This window comes from Neophocaena asiaeorientalis, unplaced genomic scaffold (genome assembly GCF_003031525.2).
Source record: "Neophocaena asiaeorientalis asiaeorientalis breed wild unplaced genomic scaffold, Neophocaena_asiaeorientalis_V1.1 scaffold19, whole genome shotgun sequence".
NCBI lineage: Eukaryota > Metazoa > Chordata > Mammalia > Artiodactyla > Phocoenidae > Neophocaena > Neophocaena asiaeorientalis.
Genome location: NW_020173388.1, coordinates 3,670,138 through 3,693,329, shown reverse-complemented (window position 1 = coordinate 3,693,329; position 23,192 = coordinate 3,670,138). Strand labels below are relative to the sequence as shown.

General features: G+C 37.5%; 2 protein-coding genes across 2 annotated transcripts in view; both read left to right on the top strand.

Moving 5' to 3' along the window:
* Positions 1–19,579, top strand: part of SRP72 (signal recognition particle 72) — a 27,617-nt gene extending 8,038 nt beyond the window's left edge. Inside the window, exons 7-19 of the mRNA XM_024746688.1 lie at positions 1,227–1,351; positions 1,445–1,502; positions 4,029–4,160; positions 5,033–5,161; positions 6,554–6,626; positions 8,580–8,644; positions 9,926–10,021; positions 10,902–11,005; positions 11,133–11,210; positions 11,438–11,575; positions 14,064–14,101; positions 16,511–16,670; positions 17,683–19,579. Of these exons, the coding sequence (XP_024602456.1) occupies positions 1,227–1,351; positions 1,445–1,502; positions 4,029–4,160; positions 5,033–5,161; positions 6,554–6,626; positions 8,580–8,644; positions 9,926–10,021; positions 10,902–11,005; positions 11,133–11,210; positions 11,438–11,575; positions 14,064–14,101; positions 16,511–16,670; positions 17,683–17,860 (1,374 nt within the window). The 3' untranslated portion in view covers positions 17,861–19,579. The remainder of the gene's footprint in view (positions 1–1,226; positions 1,352–1,444; positions 1,503–4,028; positions 4,161–5,032; positions 5,162–6,553; positions 6,627–8,579; positions 8,645–9,925; positions 10,022–10,901; positions 11,006–11,132; positions 11,211–11,437; positions 11,576–14,063; positions 14,102–16,510; positions 16,671–17,682) is intronic.
* ARL9 (ARF like GTPase 9) overlaps positions 18,855–23,192 on the top strand; it is a 17,063-nt gene continuing 12,725 nt past the window's right edge. Inside the window, exons 1-4 of the mRNA XM_024746693.1 lie at positions 18,855–18,879; positions 20,504–20,648; positions 20,760–21,054; positions 21,290–21,367. Of these exons, the coding sequence (XP_024602461.1) occupies positions 18,855–18,879; positions 20,504–20,648; positions 20,760–21,054; positions 21,290–21,367 (543 nt within the window). The remainder of the gene's footprint in view (positions 18,880–20,503; positions 20,649–20,759; positions 21,055–21,289; positions 21,368–23,192) is intronic.

Genomic DNA, 23,192 nt, shown 5'->3' with positions numbered 1-23,192 from the left:
TAAATTTGTAGGAGCCTTCTTTGTAGTATTTACTGACTTTTTGAAATGATATTGATTCATTAGATAAGAATCACAGAAACCCTCTTGACCAGTTATTTGATGGACTCTCTTAGGGTGAGAAATGACAATACAAAATTTTATATGCCTTATGCATTTCATTTTAAATTCATATAAATTCATTCTCCTGTTTTAGATATAGGGCTCAGGTCTTTGAGTAAGGTCCTATTCATAGGAATTCCATGCATATTCCTTACATAAACTATACATAATCCAACAGTCATGATCTCCAGGGTTTTTTTCTTAAGTATAACAATACTTTAAAGACAGTTGTGAATTAGTTTCATTACAGAGTCCTTTTTTTTTTTTTCCTGCATTTTCTGGCTCATACCTAATTAGATAGTAATTTTCTTTAGGAACTCAACCTTTGTCAAATATTTCTGAGCATTCAACATAGTTTTCATCGAAGCAAGTCTCTTTTCTCATGCATAGTTCTTGTCTTACTACAATACTTAAGTTTTATCATTTCTTTATCAAACACAACTGGCATAATGGGATTGGAAACAAACAAGTCTGACCTGGTCAACATATGCTTATCAGGTGAGAGTAGGAGCACCTGGTATGGCAAAAAAGAGCAGCCTCCTAGCCTTGAGCATTCACTCTACGTGGGCGTCAGTCAACCTCTCCAAAGGAATGGAAAATACAGATTGATCTGGGGTATCAGTTAAGAGAGCTGCTACTTTAATTACAGAATTAGTTTCAGCTTTTGAAGTTCTTTGTACAGTGATAGTTACTAGTTAGAATTTTGTAGTCTTTGGATTAGAATTATTTTAGAATTAAGAGTGAAGCATTTTGAAAATGTGTTTCTTATGAGAAAATTGTTTCCAGAATTTAGGGGTATTGTAAAAAGTTAAACTTGTATGCTCTTTTTCACATTTTTTTTTTTTTTTTTAGTCTTAACTTTTTAGAGAATAAAAATGATCAGTGAATGGTATTCCTGAACTTGTCACCATGTCCTTCCAGAATTTGTCTTTTTGCCATTCTCATTTAAGCTTCCCTCTTTTGGTAGCTATTCCTAAATTTTAACAAACTGACTTTACAGGAAAATTCCTGAAAATTGTATGTCTTCTTTAGGATGATATATCTTCTGAATGTTTGGATCACTTGGTTAATATGTGGATCAATTTGGAGAACTCACAGGAAAAAAAAATATTTCTTTTTCTGCTTAGGATGGGACTGAAGAAGACCCACAGGCAGAACTGGCCATCATCCACGGGCAGATGGCCTATATTATGCAGCTTCAGGGTCATACAGAGGAGGCTTTGCAACTTTACAATCAGATAATAAAACTAAAGTAAGTGGGTTATTAAAATGAAGTGTCTTTTATAGGGTGTGAGTTTTCTTTTTAAAGGTTTATTCCTTTTTGACTGGTGCTTTTTGTTTGCAGACCAACAGATGTAGCACTGCTAGCTGTGATTGCAAATAACATCATTACAATTAACAAGGTATGGAATATCCAAGGTTTTCTTACACTATTTTTTGCTGGAAGCATATTACTCCAGCCTTGTTCTAGGATAAGTTTTTCCATGACAGAGTCCATTTGCAGCAAAATCACAATGGAGAGTTTTATTTAACTCTCATAATGATTCTGCAAGGTATATTCAAATAATAAAACTATTTTGTAGTTACATACCCTGGACTTTAAAATCTTACCCTTTTCCCATTGTTTTTTAAAATTATTATTCTATATAATTATAATATTAATATAATTATAATATTATTTCCCATTATTATCATTATATGGAGAATACTTATTAGAGAAATAAGTTGTTTGGACTTTGATTTCTTCACCTAGTAAGTCTGAATACGAGTTTTCCGTATATAGTTTTTCTCTTTCCAGTGGTTTTTATTTTGGGGGAGAGGAGGCATGGGCAGGTTCTCTCTCTTTCTCTGCCTGCCCCCCCCGCCACCCGCAAGCCCTGTGTAAACTATTACAAGCATGTATGTAAACAATCCTAAAGAGTACTGTACTAGTCAAATTAACCACCTTTTGGAACATTGTTCTAATGGGAAGATATTTCAAGTTCAGATTTGAAATTCAAGTCAATAGAAAATTAGAAAAGTAACATTTAGGTTCTTTTGATAGGCTGTGTGATTTTCCAAGTGCCAGCTTATTTCATCCTCACAATTATCTTTTTAGGTGGCAGTACATGTCTCCAATTTATAGGAATGTAATCTGAGGCTAAAAGGAGTTAAGTGATTTGTATAAGATCACAGCCACTAAGAGGTAGAACTTGGATTCAGATTCTAGTCTGTGACTCCAGTGCACTCTCCTTTTAGGCCTGTGTGGTATCTCTCTCCCCCTATAGCAGAAATTCAGAGGGTTCTCAGATGCAGGATAATGGCATTAGGGGGGTAATAGATATAGGATGTTGTAGGGCATTGGCATGGTTTAGGTTTCCAAAAATTGATGCTGGCATTTGACTCTTAGCAGCAAGATGTACCTGCCTATGTTTATGAACAATTTGAAATGCCAGTGAGGACAAATTGTTTTTATCTGATATATAATTGTGGGGAGGAGGGTATGTGAAGTACTAAATATCTCAATCTAAATGTATTTACACACTGAATTTTTCTTCAGTTAACATTTATTTCTAGTTTTTTATTCAGTATGGTGCTGGATGCAATAGGAAATGCAAAAATAAATATGAAACGTCATCTTAATCATTACATAGTATAAAAAATTCTAGTGTTGAAAAAAATTGTGCACATTTAAATTTCTTGTTGTATACTTGTAACTACAGTATTTGGTGAAGGAAAATCTGGGTTGGCTAATTTGAGTAGAGCCTTGAAGGAGGGATATGGTTTGAAGGTTAAGCAACAGCATAAGCAAATGACTGGAGGGAAAGTGAGAGAGCAAAAGATACGAGGATACATACGTGCTGGCTAGTTAAGAAAAAAAAAAAGGTTACATTGAATAATAACCAAGGTGTGGGAGACCTTGAAAAATCAAAAATGTTAATAAGTGTCATGGTAGTAAAGTTTAAGAGAAGTCTGGCAGTGGCATGCATGGTGAGTTTAAGTACTAAAATAGTGACATAGGAGTACCAACTAGAAATATGGTTTCTTGAGGATTGATTTATATGAAAGCCAGTTTCTTGCTGTACATTTAAAATAATTTCACATTGGTTTGGAGCTTCACAGTAAAAAGCATAATTTATTTTAGATTTCTTCTTTGCCCCCTTTTAGTCTTTAAACTAGTAGAAGACATGGTTTAAAAAGCACAATGGTAACACATATTTGCAAACAATAGTTAACAAAGCTAGAATACTGTGCACATAGTAGACACTTAGATGCCCTTTTTGTCCTTCTCAGGGTGCAGTGTGACTTAATTGTCTTCCATTCTTATTCCATTCCATTTGCTTATGTATGATAATATGTCAGAGAGGAATAAGTTACTTTCTTCATTTGTCATCTAAATTCTAAAGATAGTTTGTAGATATTACAGATTTAGGTATCGTTGTAGTCCTAATTTCCACTGTAAGATTTGTGTAGTCTCTTTGTACTTTTCATCAAAAAGCTAAAGAGGGCTTCCCTGGTGGCGCAGTGGTTGAGAGTCCGCCTGCCAATGCAGGGGACACGGGTTCGTGCCCCGGTCCGGGAAGATCCCACATGCCGCGGAGCGGCTGGGCCCGTGAGCCATGGCCGCTGAGCCTGCGCGTCCGGAGCCTGTGCTCCGCAACGGGAGAGGCCACAACAGTGAGAGGCCCACGTACCGCAAAAAAAAAAAAAAAAAAAAAAGCTAAAGAAAGCAATTAATAGTAGAAAGATAAAACCAAACCAAGAAACCGAGCCAAATTTATATGTACCTTAGGAGCATAGGCACCCCATCCAGGTAGGTGTATTATCTTCCAAGCTCTCTTGTTGTGTTTACATAAAATAACGAAATGAAAGAGGAATAAGGCCTTGGAGTGTTAAAAGAGTTGAAGTCTGAGATTGCTGTTAATGGTGAATGAACTTTTCTTTGTCAGGACCAAAATGTCTTTGACTCTAAGAAGAAGGTGAAATTAACCAATGCAGAAGGAGTGGAGTTTAAGCTTTCCAAGAAACAACTGCAAGCTATAGAATTTAACAAAGCTTTACTTGCTATGTACACAAACCAGGTAGGCAACAGACCTCTGGTTCCCCTGGCTAAACCTTTTGGAGTATGGCACATGAGGCATGATGGGTGTATCAGTCCAGTCTGTTTATATTTTTGCTTATATTTTGTCTTAGACTCATGTAGTCTTCAGAAGGTCATGTATCATAGATTTTATCTGTTAAGTAAGTAATTTGCCCAATTCTTTGTAAAGGTCTGCAGTGGTGACTTTTAAGAAGAAAACACTATTCACGGCTGTAAATGAGAAAATTCTCTCATTACCTTATTTCTGATTTCTCTGAATTAAAGGAAAAATCATCAAAGATGCTGATGATGATTATAAATGTAAGATCCATCTTTTTAGTTTGTGCATAATCACATCAAGTCATAATAAGAAGGGCAGTTCTAACTCCAATATGTGTACATTCTAATTAAATTATGATTTTGTACTCTTCTAGAGCAGAGGTTTTCAGTGGGGGACTGAGAGGCAGTAACATTTTCATTATTTAGAACTGAGTCAAGTTGTTCCTAAATACTGTAGCAAGAAATACCTATACGTTTTGTTGCTTTGAAGCAAAGGCTGACACTTGATGTGTTCTGGGTTTTTTTAAACAAAATTCTGCAATTTAAGCATCCAAATGAATGTTTAGGACTTATTCTTTCCTAAATGCTTTAAGAACTCATAGCTTACATTCAGTAAATGGAAATCTTTTTCTTTCAGGAAAAAATTGAGTGTACTGTAAACCACCTCTCTTACCCTAGGTAGTTCTTCACTTACTATTTTGTTTCAACGGGTTTCCTTCCACCTCCCCATCCTTTTTTTCTTTTTGGTCGTTCACTTAATTTTTGATTTAATTAACTAGCTTATTTTTGTGGGGGGGAAATACTGTCTTTTAGGCAGAACAGTGTCGCAAAATATCTGCCAGTTTACAGTCCCAAAGTCCTGAGCGTCTCCTTCCTGTGTTAATCCAAGCTGCCCAGCTCTGCCGTGAAAAGCAGCACACAAAAGCAATAGAGCTGCTTCAGGTAAAACAGCTACTTGCATTTTTAATGAGATGTCAGGTAGTTGTAGCCTTGTTTTATTTTCATTATTAGAATAATGTACAAGCTTGTAAATTTCATGGGAAAACTAATAGGTAATATACCACTATACACATGCCAGAGTGTCACTTTAGTTAATTCTTGGCCGCAGCTTTGTTTTATATAAATTTGCATTAGTAAATGTTTGCTATAAACTCCGAAGAATGCTTTTCATTTGGAGATTGATGTAACACTAGTTAACGGTTTGTTTTAGACTTAAAATACCAGAACATGCTTAGCCCCTTTTTCAATAATGTATTTTCTAGTAAGTCCCAATCCAAAACCTCAAACAATTACAGAGATACTGACTTGGTTTTTAATTAAGCTAAACCAAACATTAAATCACATTCGAATTTCCTGAGAGTAGACTACATTGGAAAGTTGGACAGCATAAAATTGGGACCATCCTGAGGGGCAAAGTTGCCAAGCAGGGATTGTTTTTTTTTTTTTTTTTTTTTTTTGAGTATCTTTCTTTAAAAAAAAAAGAAAAAGAAAAATCTATGTAGTAATTTTAATTATTGTTTCTCTACTGGCGACTTCCTAGAGACTTGACATTATTGCAGTTTCTTTCAGAGCACAATTTTTTTTTTTTTTTTGCGGTACGCGGGCCTCTCACTGTTGTGGTCTCTCCCATTGCAGAGCACAGGCTCCAGACGCGCAGGCTCAGCAGTCATGGCTTAACAGGCCCAGCCACTCCGCAGCATGTGAAATCTTCCCAGACCAGGGCACGAACCCATATCCCCTGCATCGGCAGGCAGACTCTCAACCATTGCGCCACCAGGGAAGCCCTCACAGCACAATTTTAAGCAAAGTGGATGTCAAATAAAATTTTTCCAAATTTAAAATTTTGACCTGAAACCAGAAGTTTAATGTTTCAAAACTGGATTTAAAATTTAATGAGGGGACTTCCCTGGTGGCACAGCAGTTAAGAATCCACCTGCCAGTGCAGGGACATGGGTTTGAGCCCTGGTCCGGGAAGATCCCACATGCTGTGGAGCAGCTAAGCCCGTGTGCCACAACTGCTGAGCCTGTGCTCTAGAGCCTGCAGGCCACAACTGCTGAGCCCACGTGCCACAACTGCTGAGGCCCGCGTGCCTAGAGCTCATGCTCCGCGGCAGGAGAGGCCACCGCAGTGAGAGGCCCGTGCACCGCAGGGAAGAGTAGCCCCCGCTCGCCTCAACTGGAGAGAGCCCACGCACAGCAACAAAGACCCAATGCAGTCATCAATTAATTAATTAATTAATTTTTAAAAAATTTAATGAGGCTGAAATAAGTAATTAGAATATGTGTGCTTAGTTGTGTAAATGTGATTTTTTTTCCCAACTAAAAAAATTCTAGGAATTTGCAGATCAGCATCCAGAAAATGCTGCTGAAATTAAGCTGACCATGGCACAGCTGAAAATTTCCCAAGGTATTCATGATTATTTCATTATGATTAAAATAATCCTGTTAATGGAAACATATGATTGGAATGATTCTGAAATAGTTGTGGACTATGTGATTTTTAAAAATTTTTGCATAATAGTGAAGCATAATGCTGTTTCAAATATGAAGCTAGATTTGTGAACTCCAACATATTTAGTAATGTTAGGAGGCCTTTTCTTGGGTTAATTCCTAACTTGTTAGAATGTTTCTCAATCCATGCTTTGAAAGTCTGTAGAAGCATAGAATTCCTCTGTTCTATACTTGAATTTCCTGTGTACGTCATGTGTAGAAATGCTTATATCTGTCACTTGGTAGTATTTGCATGAATTAAGAGTTACTTTGCTTCCTAGTTTTCAAAATTTCTTAGCCCTTTATTCTTCATTTATACTCTATAACCCATATCTTTGGTAGAGAAGAGGCAAGGAAGTTTAATGAGAACTTGTGCTTTTGAATCTTACAGAGAACTGACAGTTTTTTGTTTATAATTTTGAACCAGTGTTGAGTATCTAGGGCTGTGTTGTCCCTGTCTGGTAGCCACTATCCATATGTAGCTATTCTAAGTTTAAATTAAAATTAAATGGAATTTATTTTTTTTAAGATTTATTTATTATTTAATTTATTTATTTTTTGGCTGTGTTGGGTCTTAGTTGCAGCATGTGGGATCCTTCATTGCAGTGCACAGGCTCTTTGCTGTGGTACACAGGCTTCTCTTTAGTTGTGGTGTGAGGGTTTTTTCTCTTCTCTAGTTGTGGCACACAGGCTCCAATGCATGTGGGCTCTGAGTTGCGGCGTGCGGGTTCCAAAGGGTGTGGGCTCTGTAGTTTCCAGCACGCAGGCTCTCCAGATGAGGTGCGCAAGCTCAGTAGTTGTGGCGCATGGGCTTAGATGCCCTGCGGCATATGGGATCTTAGTTCCCTGACCAGGGATAGAACCTGCGTCCCCTGCATTGCAAGGTGGATTTCTTACCATTGGACCACTAGGGAAGTCCCAAAATTAAACTAAATTTAAAATTCAGTTCCTCAGTTGTGCTGGCTACATTTCAGAAGTTTCATTGCCACATGTGTGTAGTTGGACAGCATAGATAGAGGATGTTTCCATCATCACAGAAAGTTCCATCAGACAACTCTGGTGTAGACCATACATTCTCAGTAGGGGTGATAATTGGTTTGGTGCACAGGATTGAAAAAAATCTTAGATGTTGTGATGGCTAAAATGAAAAGTTCATGGGTAGAGGGGAGGGGAGTTGGCAATTAGGAAAAAACAATGTCTAAAAAGGCATCTCAGTGGGGTAGTAATGAAAATCAGGTTGAGACCTGATAGCTACCCTATTCTCACATTTGTTATCTTCCTCCTTTGTTTCTTTTTCCTTTTCCCACCTCTCTTTCTTCTTTTTCTTGCTTTCCTCTGTATCTTCTTTTCTTATCCAGTTTTCAGTTTATTTTTGTGAGGATTATTTATCATACTAATATTACTGAGAATGAGTCTGTTATGGTTATTGTTTTGTTTTGTCTTTAAGGACTTTGGAAGGTTTGTTATTGAGGTTTGCAACGAGTAGAAAATCAGACTTTAACATTGTAGGAAACTATCCACTGCACTCATATCTACAGTAACAATTTCAAGGCCTTTAGGGAAGGACTCCTACCTTTAAGTTACACTCTGAAAAGGGAGAAATAGAGCTCAATGGATTGGGAGCTGGGAGACTTCTTTTCTGGTAGCAGCTCTGCCATTAACTTTGTGGGCATAAGCAAGATATATTGTTTCTTTAGGATTTAATTTCCTTTGTTTGTAAAATGAATAAATAGAATACATTATTCCCAAGGTCCCAAAGCTTGAGTGTTTAGAGATGTTACAAAATATGACCCTTAAATTTTTTATCTTTTTTTTCCTCCATGAGATGCTTTCTTCAATGTGATGCTGATTTTATTTTTATTCAATTAAGGTAATATTTCCAAAGCATGTTTGATATTGAGAAGCATAGAGGAGTTAAAGCATAAACCAGGCATGGTGAGTTTATAACTAAAATATTTTAAGACTGAAAAAGTAATGGAATTAATAGTTCATTGGTATGTCTGATATTTCTTTGTTTTCACTTTAATTTCTGCTTATTTCTTTATTCAAAATGTAGAAGTTGTAGTTAATAGCTTTCTGGTGTAAATTTAATTACATTTTATGCTCTGCTTTGCATTGATTTATTATTTAGTCAAATGTGTCAGGAACTGTTTAGGCCTTATATTACCACTTGAAAGCCAACCTTAAATATCCTAAGACATATATAGGGAATTTCTTAGCCTATTATTTTATCATGTCTTCAGTGTGATTTCTTTGAGTTAAAACAATTTGGTAATAATGGCCTATGAATTTAGTTTTTAGTTCTCTGATTATTCAAGCATCACAGGTCTAGATCACTAATATAGCTGTGAGCACATCTGTTTCGAAGTAAAAACATTCTGTAGTGGTGGTATGTACATTTATTGTACGGGGACTGTTTCATTTTCCAACACAGCTTGTTTACAAATGGCACTCAATAAATGTATAATAGTATTATGGTAGTGTTTTCTCTTTTGAAGAATCATACTTTAAGACTGGGCTGTGATTATGTTAGAATCAAATATAATATCTGGCTAACAATAATGTTTCATCTAGATTGTTGGATTTACTGGCATGAAAGTTGTTCAGATATTCCCTGTTTATCCTTTTAATATCTGTAGGACATTTTGTTCCTATTATCTTTTTTTTCTAATTAGTCTAGCCAGAGGTTTGTTAATTTTATTGATTTTTCTCAGTGATCTGGCTTTTTGTTTCTGTTTCCTTTTTGTCCTCATCTGCCTATGGCTCCTCCCCCTGTCACTCCACTCCAGTTACATGGGCCTCTTTGCTGTCCCTCCAGCACACTAGGCAAGCTTTCACTGGCTTCATGTAGCGGAGGCCACATGCAAATTTAGCCTCTCTAGTGTGTGTACCTCAGTGATCATATAAAACTAATTTTCTAAGTGCTTCTCCTCAACTTCTGTATTTACCTTGTTGTGTACTGGTAGCAAACCATTTGTGAATGAGCTTTAGGGGAGGTATTTTTTTTTACAGATAATCACCTTTGTGTTTGGAAAACACCATTGTTGTTCATGGTATTTCTAGTTAGGCATTAGCAATTTTTATGATGAATTAGGTACTAGCACAGAGCCTAGCAACCTTTATTTGCTGTTTCTTTAACTTTATTCATTTTCAAAAAGTTTATTCTGAGAGAGAAGGAGGAATTCTGTTCACTGATTTATACCTTTGGCTGGGTAGGTGTCTGCATTAGTGACAATGTACAGCCATGAGGAAGATATTGACAGTGCCATTGAGGTCTTCACACAAGCTATCCAGTGGTATCAAAACCGTCAGGTAAAAGGATGGAGTAAAATTTTATGAGGATAAGTTGCATAAGAATAAAAAGCTGCAGCAGTGAACTCAAAATTAAGAATTGAAATATTTCAACTCACTGTTTAAAAAATGGAATGCTGTTAGACTGTCACTCAGTTTTTATGTATACCAGATCCAGATAATGTTATTAGAAGAAAGAAATGGCTACAAAAAAAAAAAGCTCAGTTATATTTTCTGAAGCTCCTTCCTGAGTGTATGTATGTGTGTTTGTGTGTGTAATCTCAAGAAATAAGAATATTAATTGTATGTGCTTGTGTATAAGACAGCTCATCTTTAGTGGCTAGAGAGCCCATGGATGGTAGTACTTGGTACAACAGCAGTACATAGAATAATTGTGTATCTCTATCTAATAGGAACATCTGGAACGTTTTTTCCAGTATGGGTCTTTGCATAGGCAATATCCAACTTATAGATATATATACACACAGGGGGCATTAATACTGTTAGCACTATTAGCAGTGAAGAGATATCAGTGTTCTAGGAAGTATTGTGTCAAATTAATGTTTGAGAACGATAGTGATGTAACTTTAAGATTTGGTTATGCAATGTTTCTAGTTGTAGACAAGACAGCCTAAATAGAGATGAGTTGTATACCAAATTCATAAATTGGTCTTCACTTGTACTAATTTGTCTTTCCCTCTGTGTGTGTGTGTGTGTGTGTGTGTGTGTGTGTGTGCGCGTGTGTGTGTGTGAATTTCTTTTTGTTGTTTCATGCATTCAGTAAAACTTAAGATGAGAAATCTAATGGATAGGTCCATTTTAAAGATATAATGAATATAACTTCATTGACTTGCTAGATACTTAGCTTAAAACTTTTTTTCTTTCTTTATTGAATCTATAGCCCAAATCTCCTGCTCATTTGTCCTTGATAAGAGAAGCTGCAAACTTCAAACTCAAGTATGGACGGAAGAAGGAGGCAATTAGTGACCTAGAACAGCTATGGAAGTAAGCTCTGAAAGGTGGAGGTGCAGAAATCCAAGTTTTATTTGATATGAGGGAGTTATTTTGCTTGTTTATGTTACTTTCTCCAGTTTTATAAACTGTTTAGTGACTTTCTTATTTCTTCTTTTAGACAAAATCCAAAAGATATTCACACCCTGGCACAGCTTATTTCTGCTTACTCACTTGTAGATCCTGAGAAGGCAAAAGCGTATCCTTTTGATTGTTCTAGACAGCTCCCAAGTAGTGCAATAAATCCCTTCCCTTACCTGTTTTGACCAGGGCTTTTTTGTTACAAATTTCAACAAACAAACCCCTCCTCTAACTAGTAAAAGCAAAAATGAGAATTTATTGATCAATGTGCCTGAAAAATACAGTGATAGATCCAAACATATATATGTATATATATTGTGTTCCTGAACTCTTGTTCTATCCCAGCCTTAGTAAACACTTGCCTTCATCAGATAGTATGTCTCTAAAAGTAGATGTTGAGGCTCTTGAAAATTCTCCTGGTGCTACGTACATTCGGAAGAAGGGTGGAAAAGTTGCTGGAGATAGTCAACCAAAGGAGCAAGGGTAATGTTTTTCATTGTAACATTCACTAATGCTGATTTTAAGTTATATAAGGAATAAAAAATGCACTCTTGTAAAAATTCCATGTGAATAAAGTTTAAGTCCACTTTGTTTCTTTTCTCTTCTCTTGTGCTGTGCCCAGCTTTTTGTCCTTGTTTCCCCTCCTCCTCCCCACCCACAATTTACCTCTGATACTAATTTAGTGTGTTTACTTCCAGATCTTTTTCTTTGTGTTTGCACACAGAGCTGATGTAGAAATACTTTTCTTAGATTAGATTTTTTTTTTATAGAAATGGGATTATATTGTATTTAACTGTCTTCGAATTTTCTTTCATTTAATAAGTCTTAGAGATTTTTCCATATTCTCAATGTAGACATATTTTATTCTTTTTATGCATAGTATTCCATAGGCTGGATGTGTCTTACTTTATTTACCTGTGAGATATTGATGTACATTTAGTACATCATTTAGAATTCTAGACCAAATTTCAGATAAGGTTTATTTTGCTGATTTGGAGGAAAGTTAGCCAGCTTCAATAACTTACAAGAAGTCAAATTTTAATTCTTTTCTTGTTCTCGTACATTGTCATCTCAAAAATAGCAGAGGCCTACTAAATAAACTGTTTTAAGATTCTGTTTTTCACTCAGGATGAATAGAGAATGGAAGAGATATAGCACTTCCCCAGTTTTGTGACTTTCATAATTTTTCAGTTTTCTCTTTTTTTTGAATGACTTTTGAAACCTGATTTTTCGTAATTAAAAATATATATATATCAGCAACAGTATATGATTGACTTCATTATGAACTCTGTGTTTGTTAAAAGGGTATTACCATCCTCATAATAGATTTTTAAAAGTTGAATAAGAAATTGCAGTCTCAGAGATATTGCATTGTTCCAAATTTCATTTTATCATGATCCCAATTGCAAGCCTTATCAAGAACTCCAAAATAACGAATTCAAGCCAGGTCTTAGGAGATTTTCATACAATGTGTATTTAAATATTTTCAGTATTTTTTTTTTCCTTTTCCAAAACAGGGTTGGGTAATTAGTAAGAACATACAGTTCTTTTCTAATCCTTTAATCATCTTTATCTTTTCCATTAGACAATTATTAAGATGTACATTGACTTTAAAGCTTCTCAGTTTCAGCACAGTATTTTCATTAGGCATTATTAATGTCTTTCATTTTATGTTGACTTTTGGATACCTAAAAAGGTGTAGTTTCTTTTGAAGTTAACACTACGTTGGTGACGAAAGTAAATCATTGTCCTTACCCTGAAAAGAACTTCAGTCTAGCAGAAGGAAATATACTTAAGCAGTAATTGAAATAAAGGTTGCACGTGCTGTGATTGTGCAAGCATAGAGGAGTACACCAGAGGAATAGTCAATCCTTCCTGGGGATGGTGGGAGGGAGGATAGGAGAGGCTTCATGGAAGAGGTGACTGTGTTGACTCTGGAGGAAGACGAGGATGAGATGGGCAAAATGTGAGCAAAGGCAAAGAAGTAAGAAATGGCAGAGAGTCTTAGGAAATTGCAGATATGGCTGTGTAGTATGATTTGTAGGGAGACAATTCAGAAGACTGTTGCATAGTCTGAGTGAGAGATGAAGCTCTAAAGTAAGATGCTGTATGTTGCATTTCTTATTCTTCGGGGTACCCTAAAAGAACTTTCACAATTGAATGACTTGGTAGCATGAAATTTGGGCAGACATTGTTGCTGTCTTATCTTTTTAGTTCACTGTTTCATAGTTCCCATAGAGGTATATCCAACATGAGTGTGTCCAGAGGGATTTTTTTAATGTCTTCCTCTTTTCTACTGTAGCTGTCAGAGTATAGCTGTCAGAGTACTTAATAGTTATTTTGAAGTATTCCCCTGACTTTTTATGCTCTTTAAATACCTTTATTTATTTTTTGGCAGTGTACTTAATAAAGATTTTACTTACTTAAAAAATTCAATAAACTCACAGGGTTCAAAGCCTGAAAGATTAAAAACATACAGTCTTCCTCCCACCCCTGTCTGCCCTCTTCCCACCCAAGGCCACAACCAATGTTACTTGTCTTGCATATCCTCCCAGAAATATTCTTTGCATGTATGATACCTTTATATGTTCTTCTGGCAAAGAGTTTAAATTATCTGTTTTCTAGTTTTGCCAAATACAAGGTAACTTAGCATAGAACTATAGATTTTTATGCTTGTACAGATTTCTTACCTTTTTACATAGACTTAATATGTGCCAGTGTAAATGGTATCTATTTTCTGAAAACAGTTGTCACCCCTCTTTTCTAAAGCACCTTCCAAAAAGTAATGGTGTTTGAAGCTTGATTAAATTTAACCTGAATTAATATCCCAACTGGTTTATTAGCTTTGGTGAGGTGACGCCAAATCTTAAACACATTTATGACAAAGTACCCAGCTCACTCTTTTGCACATGCTTAATGCTCTATAAATATTTTATCAAAATGATGATAATGATTTTTCTTCTCTTTGTAGACAGGGAGATTTGAAAAAAAAGAAGAAAAAAAAGAAGGGTAAGGCTTTTTTTTTTAATCTTTAGATTTCTTTCTATAAGGTAAAAGCTTGAGTTTGGCCTTACATAGAAATCTTCAGACATAAACTCTCATATCTTTGAAACTGAGTTTTGTCTTGACTATAGCTAACATTTACTTAAATTTATAACTTTAAAGAGTGCAACTCTGAAGTTTATGAGTGCCTGAATTCAAATTGTTGCTCTAGTAACATTGCTCTTTGTCACTGTGACTGTGAACAGGTTAACATACCTTCCTGAGTTTTTCATCTGTAAGATGGAATATGATAGTATATACCTCATAGGATTAAATAAGATACTACATGTAAAGCTCTTAGAACAGTGCCTGGCACACAGTAAGCTCTTCTACATTAGAGTGCTTTTGGCTACAAGTACCGTAGAACTCCGTGAAACTGGCTTAATAAAATTTACTGTTTATGAAATTGGCAGTGTAGAGGAAGGTTATATCAGGGTTAGTTTATCCAGTAGTTGTATCTCTTTGTTCTCCTGTACACAAAAATGAATCCCACTAGAGTAATCAGATGTTTGTTGGAAACAGAGCCATATACTTGTTATTTATATCCAGCAGGATGTAAAGAGAGCCTCTGCATTTGGCAAGTCTTTCCCATTAACCTGATTGGGCCAATATAGGTCAGTGTCCAGCCCTGAACCATTAACCAGAGGAATGCCATGCATTGATTGGCTTACCTATTTTAATCCATGGCAAGAGAGGGTGGAATTACCATGCTTGGCTTCAATTAGTCAGAGGATATCCCTGGAGCCACCTACCTGTTCCCGAGTCTTTGGGAAATCTGTGGTAGAAATCAGTTTGCTTCTTGATTTTGCTTACTGCAAAATCAAGGATTCAGGTTTCCCAAATCTGCTAAATTTATTACCACTTCTCCATCTGTTTTCCAGCTTCTAGAATTTTACTGAAAATATCTTTTCTACTATTCTTCCTTTTAATGGGTTTATTACTATTTTAGTGGAGTTTTGGATAGTGCAGAAGCCAGTGTTGCATTCACTCCACTGTCTTTACCTACAAGTCTTACTAGTTCTTCACTTTTATCACTGTACTTGGAAATTGGTAAAAACTAAAGTATTTGTTTCATGTTGTTTTATTTATTAGTAATACTGCAAGGAAATAGCTGATAACTGTAGGTATCAGTAACCTCCAGTTTCAGTTTTTCTGTTTTCGTGGTTTCCAGATGAGTATTTTTTTTAATTTACAAGAGATATGTTCATTATAAAAACAAAAGAAAAAATAAAGGTAAGAGACATCTGTCATTATAGAATGGCTTAAAGAATGGAAAATTCCCTACCCCAAATTCGTTCTCCCAGAGATAATTACTTAACTTTTTTTGTATATATAAACACATTTACATGCTCAATTAATATTTTTACAAAACTGATATAAACAAATCAGGATAATTTGTTTTAATCTTCTACTTTAGACTATATTGTGCAGACATTTTTCCAAATTATTAAATATAGATGTATTTCATTTTTAACTCAGTTTTATAGCTTGCTATAGTGTGAGGATACTATATTTAATCATTCTCTTATTGATAGACATTTAAGTTAATTTGCTGTTTTCAAGAATATGACAGAGAGTATTCTTACACATATATAGCTTTGTGACTTAGGAGTTTCTGCAAGATAAATTTCTAAAAGTATAAATTTTGACTGGTACTGCCAATTATTTGCTCTCTACAGAGGCTATACTAGTATATACTTCTGCCATAGTGTTTGAGAGTTGCCCACTATCTCACAAACACTGCATATTACACTTTTTAATATAGAATTTTTTATCCTTTAATTTTGTTTTTTTTGGGGCCACGCTGCACAGCTTATGGGATCTCAGTTCCCTGACCAAGGATTGAACCTGGGCCACGGCAGTGAAAGCCTGGAATCCTAACCACTAGGCCACCAGGGAACTCCCCTATCCTTATTATTTTTAATTAGTGAGGTCATGCATCTTTTCACATAGTTAATGACTTTTATTTCTCTCGGCTTACTCTAATTACAGCTATGCCCATTTTCTTTACATGATTTGCCTACTGATTATCAAGAACTCATTCTATATTAAGAATATTAATTCACTCTGTTACATAGTACGCAAATGTTTTCTTGTTTTGTTATTTCTCTTAAAAATTATCTTTTACCAAATGAAAATTTAAACTTTTTTATACAGATATATCTATGAAATCTTTTTATGCCTTCTGAATTTTGTGTCATGCTTAGAAATAAGTCCTTTTTCCGCTGCTAGATTATACAAATAAAACTTTCTCAGATAAGTTTATTTCAGTTTTAATGTTATTTATTCCCAGGTTTGGACACAGTGCTTAAACAAACTATCTCGAAAACATTATGGACAGAGCTCTCATTTCTTTATCAATTAATTGTTAAACAGGAAAACTGCCTAAAAATTATGACCCAAAAGTGACCCCAGATCCAGAAAGATGGCTACCAATGCGTGAACGTTCTTACTACCGAGGAAGAAAGAAGGGTAAAAAGAAGGATCAGATTGGAAAAGGGACCCAGGGAGCAACTGTAGGAGCTTCATCTGATTTGTAAGTCATTGCTTCCCAGTCCTCAGGGCATAGGTTGCTTCTTTCTGAGATTGACTCAGGGTCATCATTAAGAATTTTTGAATTATGTTTACAGTATGAGAAGTATAGTCACATATCTTTAATAAATGTTTTGTAATATGCTTATGTAAAGGAAAGAAAACATGCTGTTTCTGGCTTGGTTGTATTGTAAATACTAGAATTGTAGGATTGTATTGCAGATGTTAGGATTACAGTACCTTCAAAAGGAAACTATATACACTGAGTAATTCAACTAACTAAATATCTAGAGAAACAGATATAAATAAATAATTTGACTAGAAAGCAGAATTTAAAATGTTACTAAATCAGTTATTTCTACATGGAAGGATTATAGGTCGTTAAAAGTTTTTTTTTCTTTATTTTCTAAGCTTTCTGAAAATTGACATGTATCATCAATTACATTTTTAAAAATTATAATGCAGTAAAAATTTTATTCAAAAGAAAAATGGGGGGCTTCCCTGGTGGCGCAGTGGTTGAGAGTCCGCCTGCTGATGCAGGGGACACGGGTTCATGCACCGGTCTGGGAAGATCCCACATGCCACGGAGCTGCTGGGCCCGTGAGCCTGTGCTCTGCAACGGGAGAGGCCACAACAGTGAGAGGCCCACGTATGGCAAAAATAAAAACAAAACAAAAGAAAAATGGATAGGGAGTTGGGGAACGCACCTTAAAAGAAAATATGTGTGGGAACTTCCGCGCAGTCCAGTGGTTAAGACTCCAAGCTCGGAGGCACTGCAGGGGGCACGGGTTCCATCCCTGGTCTGGGAACCAAGATCACATGTGCCAACCCTGATCGGGGAACCAAGATCCCGCATGCCATGTGGCGTGGCCAAAAAAGAAGGAAAGGAAGAAAAAGAAAATGTGTGTGGGAGATTGTGAGAGGTGGAAAGTGAAATCCATGTACATACATTTTTATAGCCTTTTCCTTTGTTGAATATATGAATGACCAACACTTTCCTGATCTGATGATTTCAGGGATGCCAGTAAAACTGTGAGCAGCCCACCCACCTCCCCACGACCTGGCAGCGCAGCAACAGCATCTACATCTACAAGTAATATCATACCCCCAAGACACCAGAAACCTGCAGGGGCTCCAGCAACAAAAAAGAAACAGCAACAGAAAAAGAAGAAAGGTGGAAAAGGTGGCTGGTGATTAGAACATTCTTTTTGTAGGCTATTTTTAAACTAGTCTCAGTGACACTGGGAACATAATAAAGGTAACACAGCAAGAAGCACAGAGCTGCTCCCTTTCCCATCCCCACATTTTCATAAAATTATTTTCTTGTTCATCAAACAGAAAAGCATCTTCCTCAAACTCTGCCCAGTCAGACTTGGCCTACTTGTACCACCTTGCTTTGCACAGATGAGGAGGAGTCAGAATAGTTGGGCATTTACCCACTTTGATATCTGTTGCATCCTTTCTCTTTGTATGCTGATCTGCTGTTTTTTTCAATTTCACAAAGAAGGCATGTTATCCAAGGTTTCCTAGGATATAAACAGAAACTACTTCTGTTTCAACTAGAGTGCAAAGATATTTGTTCTATCAAGTCCCACTTTAAATTATGTCTTAGGAGGCCTTAGGAGACTGAAAGTGGAGTCTTCTGAGCATTCTAAATATCTGCTTAGAAATAGCATGTAATAAAAAGGGACCTTATTAATACACTGGTATTTTTCAGTTCACTACATGAGTGGCCACAGGAAAACTAAATTAAATGTCTTGATTATTCTGATTGTAAATTCTCTGCCATGTGATACTGGAATATGGGATGCTATATATATATATATATAGTAATGAAAAGTATGTGTATGTATATACATATATACACATGTATATAAATTAGGATATTTTTGTGCCCCCATGTCATTTTCAAATTATGATAACATTATGCTGATTTAGCACTATTAAAGATCTCAAGGGAAAGACATCAATGTTGCAAGAAGTTGACTCTTAGACCCAGTGTTCTGAGGTCAGATGGATTTGATAGAAATCAGAAAGATTTAAACAGCCCCTATCAAGAGCATGAACATTGACTTCCTACATAGAGAGGAGGTTAATACCAGAGTTCAGGAGTAGGCAGTATTAAAGCTTAACAGAACTGTTGGCCCAATTGATAGGTCTCAAATGATTCCTCTTTCTAGTTGGGGGTATGACCATTCACTACCCTTCTCAAAGTAATGAAGTACTGTAGTCAGTGTGTGGTATCAGTGTCGCTCTGTTCTTGCCTTGCTTACGAGTCACCTTCCCATTGAACAGGTGTGAGACAGACACACTGGGATGCCTACACTTGTTAGTATTCCTTTTATGCTGCCCAAGATAGCATTCAGTTTAGACTTACGAGTATTTCCTTGTGATCATATTGCTCTGTCCTTGTTAATAAAGTGCTGCTGTGTTTGACTCTGAACATATCTACTGAAACTTCTTCAAAGAGTTTTTTAAAAGGCTTTCCTCCTTTACAAGAGTAAGAAATGTGGTGCTGCCTTTCTGTTTAACATAAACTGTGGTAGCATCTAAACAAGAGACCTTCATATATGAATGATTTATTATGGCATTATACTTTTTGAGCTCTCAGAACAGTCTTTTGGTAAGTGACAGATATTTATTCCTTCTGAATATAAACCCCATTACAAAAATAATTGTTAGTAAATTTATGATTTTAGGATTCCATTAAATTTCTGTGGTGAAGGATAATCATTTTTTAGGTTAACTAAGCCACAGAATTTTGGTGAAAATTATCCGCCAATGAAAATTTTGACCCAAGGCACACAGAGAAATTTATAGTTCTCTAAGTCATTGTAATTGCCAGTCGTTATTATCAGTCATTATTAAGCAACTGAAACCTCAGTTCAAATAAATTGTAATTGTCAAATGAAATGTAAACACCTACATTAACTTTCTAGTAATTATTCTTTTGGACAGGTCTTTAACCAATGACCTATATACTTTGTGTATGTGTGTCTGTGTGTGTGTGTGTCTGTGTGTGTGTGCATTTATAAAAGCCAATATGGATACATCCATTCATTGTAGCACATTTTAAAATAAAATAATCTAGTGGTGAGTATGGATTAAGGTGTTCTGGGGTGTTGGCGTTTTACAGAGGACTTCTGTTAGTATATCAGAATTTTTTAAGCTGAGTATCTAAAATTATCCCCTGCCTCTCCCCCCAAAACGGGAAAACTAAACTAATGGGATTGAGAGAACCCAGTTTTAACTTGACTGAAAATTCATCATGTTGATATCTGTATATAAACAAATTGAGGAGTATACATTTTTTCAGTTTTTAAGCATAGCATTTTCAAGACTGCTTGGAAACTGCTAACCTTAAGAACTACTTAAAAACTGTTGCATCACTGAAGCTTTCTGAAACCTGCAGTTCATTCGTTGTTTCCTTTTAAGCCTGTTTGAAATGTAGATCTGATGAAGGTAAGTCAGTTTATTGCATTAAGATAATTTTGTTAGATTGTAAACTATACTAAAGGGTCCAATTTAACAAAATAATAAAAAAGAACCATCCATATACTTCTCAAGCAGTGTAAGCAACGTTACACCACCTTTGCAAAGCCCCGTGGGTACCTAATTTGTTACATATTAGATCATTGGGAGAGACTAGGCTATTTTGTTTAGTTGTGGTTTTAATACACGGTATTACCAGTATCTGTGATCCTGGCAGACTAATCTCCAGAGAAAATTTTTTTAAGCGAAATGTAACAGATTTAAAATAAGGGAACCATTCACATTCCTGTTTTTCCTTAAGCATCCTGGATAGCGTCTCTAGACGCTGCTGGTGGACTTAAACAGGACGGAGGGCGGAGAGATTCCTAACTTCACTCTCCAGGCTTGTGACTACTGACGAGGGGAAGGCGGGGCATCCTCTGGTGCGCCTCAAGCGTTCTCCGGGTCGGAGACACGAGGGCTGGGCGGGCTCAGGGAGGAGGCGGGAGAGGTGAGAGGCTAAGATCTGGGCGTCTCGAAAGGGCTTTCTGAGACACCCTGCCCAGTCCGAGGGGATCTCCCGAGGAAGTGGCACCTGGGGACGATATTCCTGTTTGACCAGACTTTCCGAACTCCCGCGGCGGGGCCTCCCAGACCCCTCGCCTGGGCTCGACCCTTCTGGCTACCCGCGCCTTATCCTCTCCAATTCGCCTACCGCCCCAGGGCTCGGCGAATCCGCTGCGTGCAGCCCCCGGCGAGCGAGCGCCGGACTGCAGTCGTCGTCCCTCGGGGCCGGGGTGCTGGCGCCGCGCGGTGACCGCGGGGGAGTTGTACGCTGCGTGGACCTGCGTCTCCTCCTTGCGCCTCCCGCAGGGGCCACTCCTGCCGGGACCCCGCACCGCAGCTCCAGCGAGCGGGCGCGTGGGAGGAGGGAGGGAAATAAGGGTGGTGGGGATGGAGAGGGGGAAAGTGAAGAGAGAGAAGGGAGAGGAGCCGGAGAAAGAGAAAATACGGAGAAAAGGAAAGGAGGAGAAAGATAAAAAGAAGGAGGTGGAGAAGGAGAAAATTAAGGAAAAAGAAAAGGAAAGGGGGAGGGAGGAGAAAAGTAAGAGTAAAGAAGAGGAAAAGAGGAAAGGGCGGGGGACGGAGAAGGGGAAGGAACAATTTACGGAAAAAGAAGAGAAAGAGAAGGACAACAGCACGTTGGCAAAGACGCCGCTGGAGCTGCCGGTAAGAGACGGGTGCCTCAGACCCTCACCCAAGGCCGTTGTCAGCGTTCTGGCCGGAGCGCCGGCTCTCGCGCCGGAGGGAATCCGGTCTCGTGTGCGGGCTTTGTAACCGCGGATGGAGCAGGTGTGCCAAGCTGCGAACGCCATCTCCCCAGCCCCTTGCCCGCTCTCACCCCTAACCCCAACCCTGCGTCCAAGGTCTAGGTCTAGTGTTGAGGAAGGTCAGGTCTCGTCTGGTCTAGTGTTGAAAAGGAGGCCTTAGTCGGGTTCACGGGAGCGCGGGGAACAGCCCTCTTTCCAGCCCCATCTCTGTCCGACGCCCAACGCTAGCTCCCAGTCCGCCCACGACACTGAAACCAGCCCCAAACCCTCACCACACATGCGCTCTCCCAGTCTTTTCTGTTTCGTAAGTTCCATGTGGGAAGGTGCAGGCTTCCTGAATTTGTACAGGATGTGTTTTGGGTCCCTCTGGACATTTTCTGTGGGCACTGAGGTTACTACTTTCATTGTTTTCAGACCACCAGCGCCCAGAAGGGACGGGCACAAAGGTTTAACTGAGAGGTCTCAGAAACCAGGCACTGCAGTCACAAAAGGAGAAATACCTATGATTCCACGTATATGATGTACCTAGAGTAGTCAGAATCGTAGAGAATAGAATGGTGGGGCCTGGGGGAAGGGGGAGTGCGGAGTTCGAGTTTAATCTTACAAGATGAACAGTTTTGGAGATGGATAGTGGTGATGGTTGCACAATATTATGAATGGATTTAATATCACCATATGTTTAAGAATGGTTATGATGGTAAATTTTATGTTGTGTATTTTACCACGATTTAAAAATTGAGGGGGAAGAAGGAAAAACAGGCATTATTTGGATCAGCTCAGTGGACTCTGTGCTCCTGGAGTTCCTGAGCTCAGAGCTGCTTTCTGGTTCTAAACAATGTGAATTATTAATGGAGATTTGATCTCTGGTAAAACACAGACTACATAGGTTCACATATAGTTAAATGAATAACTTTTGTAAGGAACAGTGGTGTTGAGAATCACATTTCGGGTCTGAACTCCTGGTTTACAGTAACCCCAGCTTTTCTTAAGAGATTATAAATATGAGGAGGCTTGTATTTTAGACTAAAAAATAAGCAAAATGTAAAGCATCAGTGACTGCAGAATTTCTAGGGGTTTAGGAGCAGCGATATGGTTGGAAAGGGAGTAGGGAACTGTTTTTATTCACAAAATTTCATAGGATCTAAGGTGCCATTATTTTAGGTAACACAAACAAAGAAAAAAAATGCTGCCAACCAAAATATGACATACCATAGATTGTAAAGTCCTCATTTCAGAGATGTTAAAATGTGGGAAAAAAAAAACAACCCAGAAAACAAACAGCATCTTGGAACTGATGAAATATCTTGGGATAGCCAGAGTAGAGCCATTGGTGGAGATAATGAGGGAGACACAATCCACATCTTGCAGCCAGTTCTTGGTGGCATCATTGCTTTAAAGCATCCCCTTCATGCATCAAGTCCCTCTTCCTTACCATCACTCTCTCAGAATGACACTATGACATTTAGGTGTGGGTAAGAGGGAACGGAAAGGAAGTGGGGATGGAGAGAGGAAACACCTATGGAAATACCTTTTGCTTTAAGAGCCATCAAGAATTCACTCCAAAAACAAACATTCTGTTATTCACTAGACAGGTTTATTAAATGCTGCCCTGTACACAAGACCCTATTAGACCAGAGCTTAAACCATCTTACTTTTACATAGATCTTACATATTTAAAAAAAAAAAAAAAGAGATGGGAGGGGGGATAGACTTTTACTGCTGTT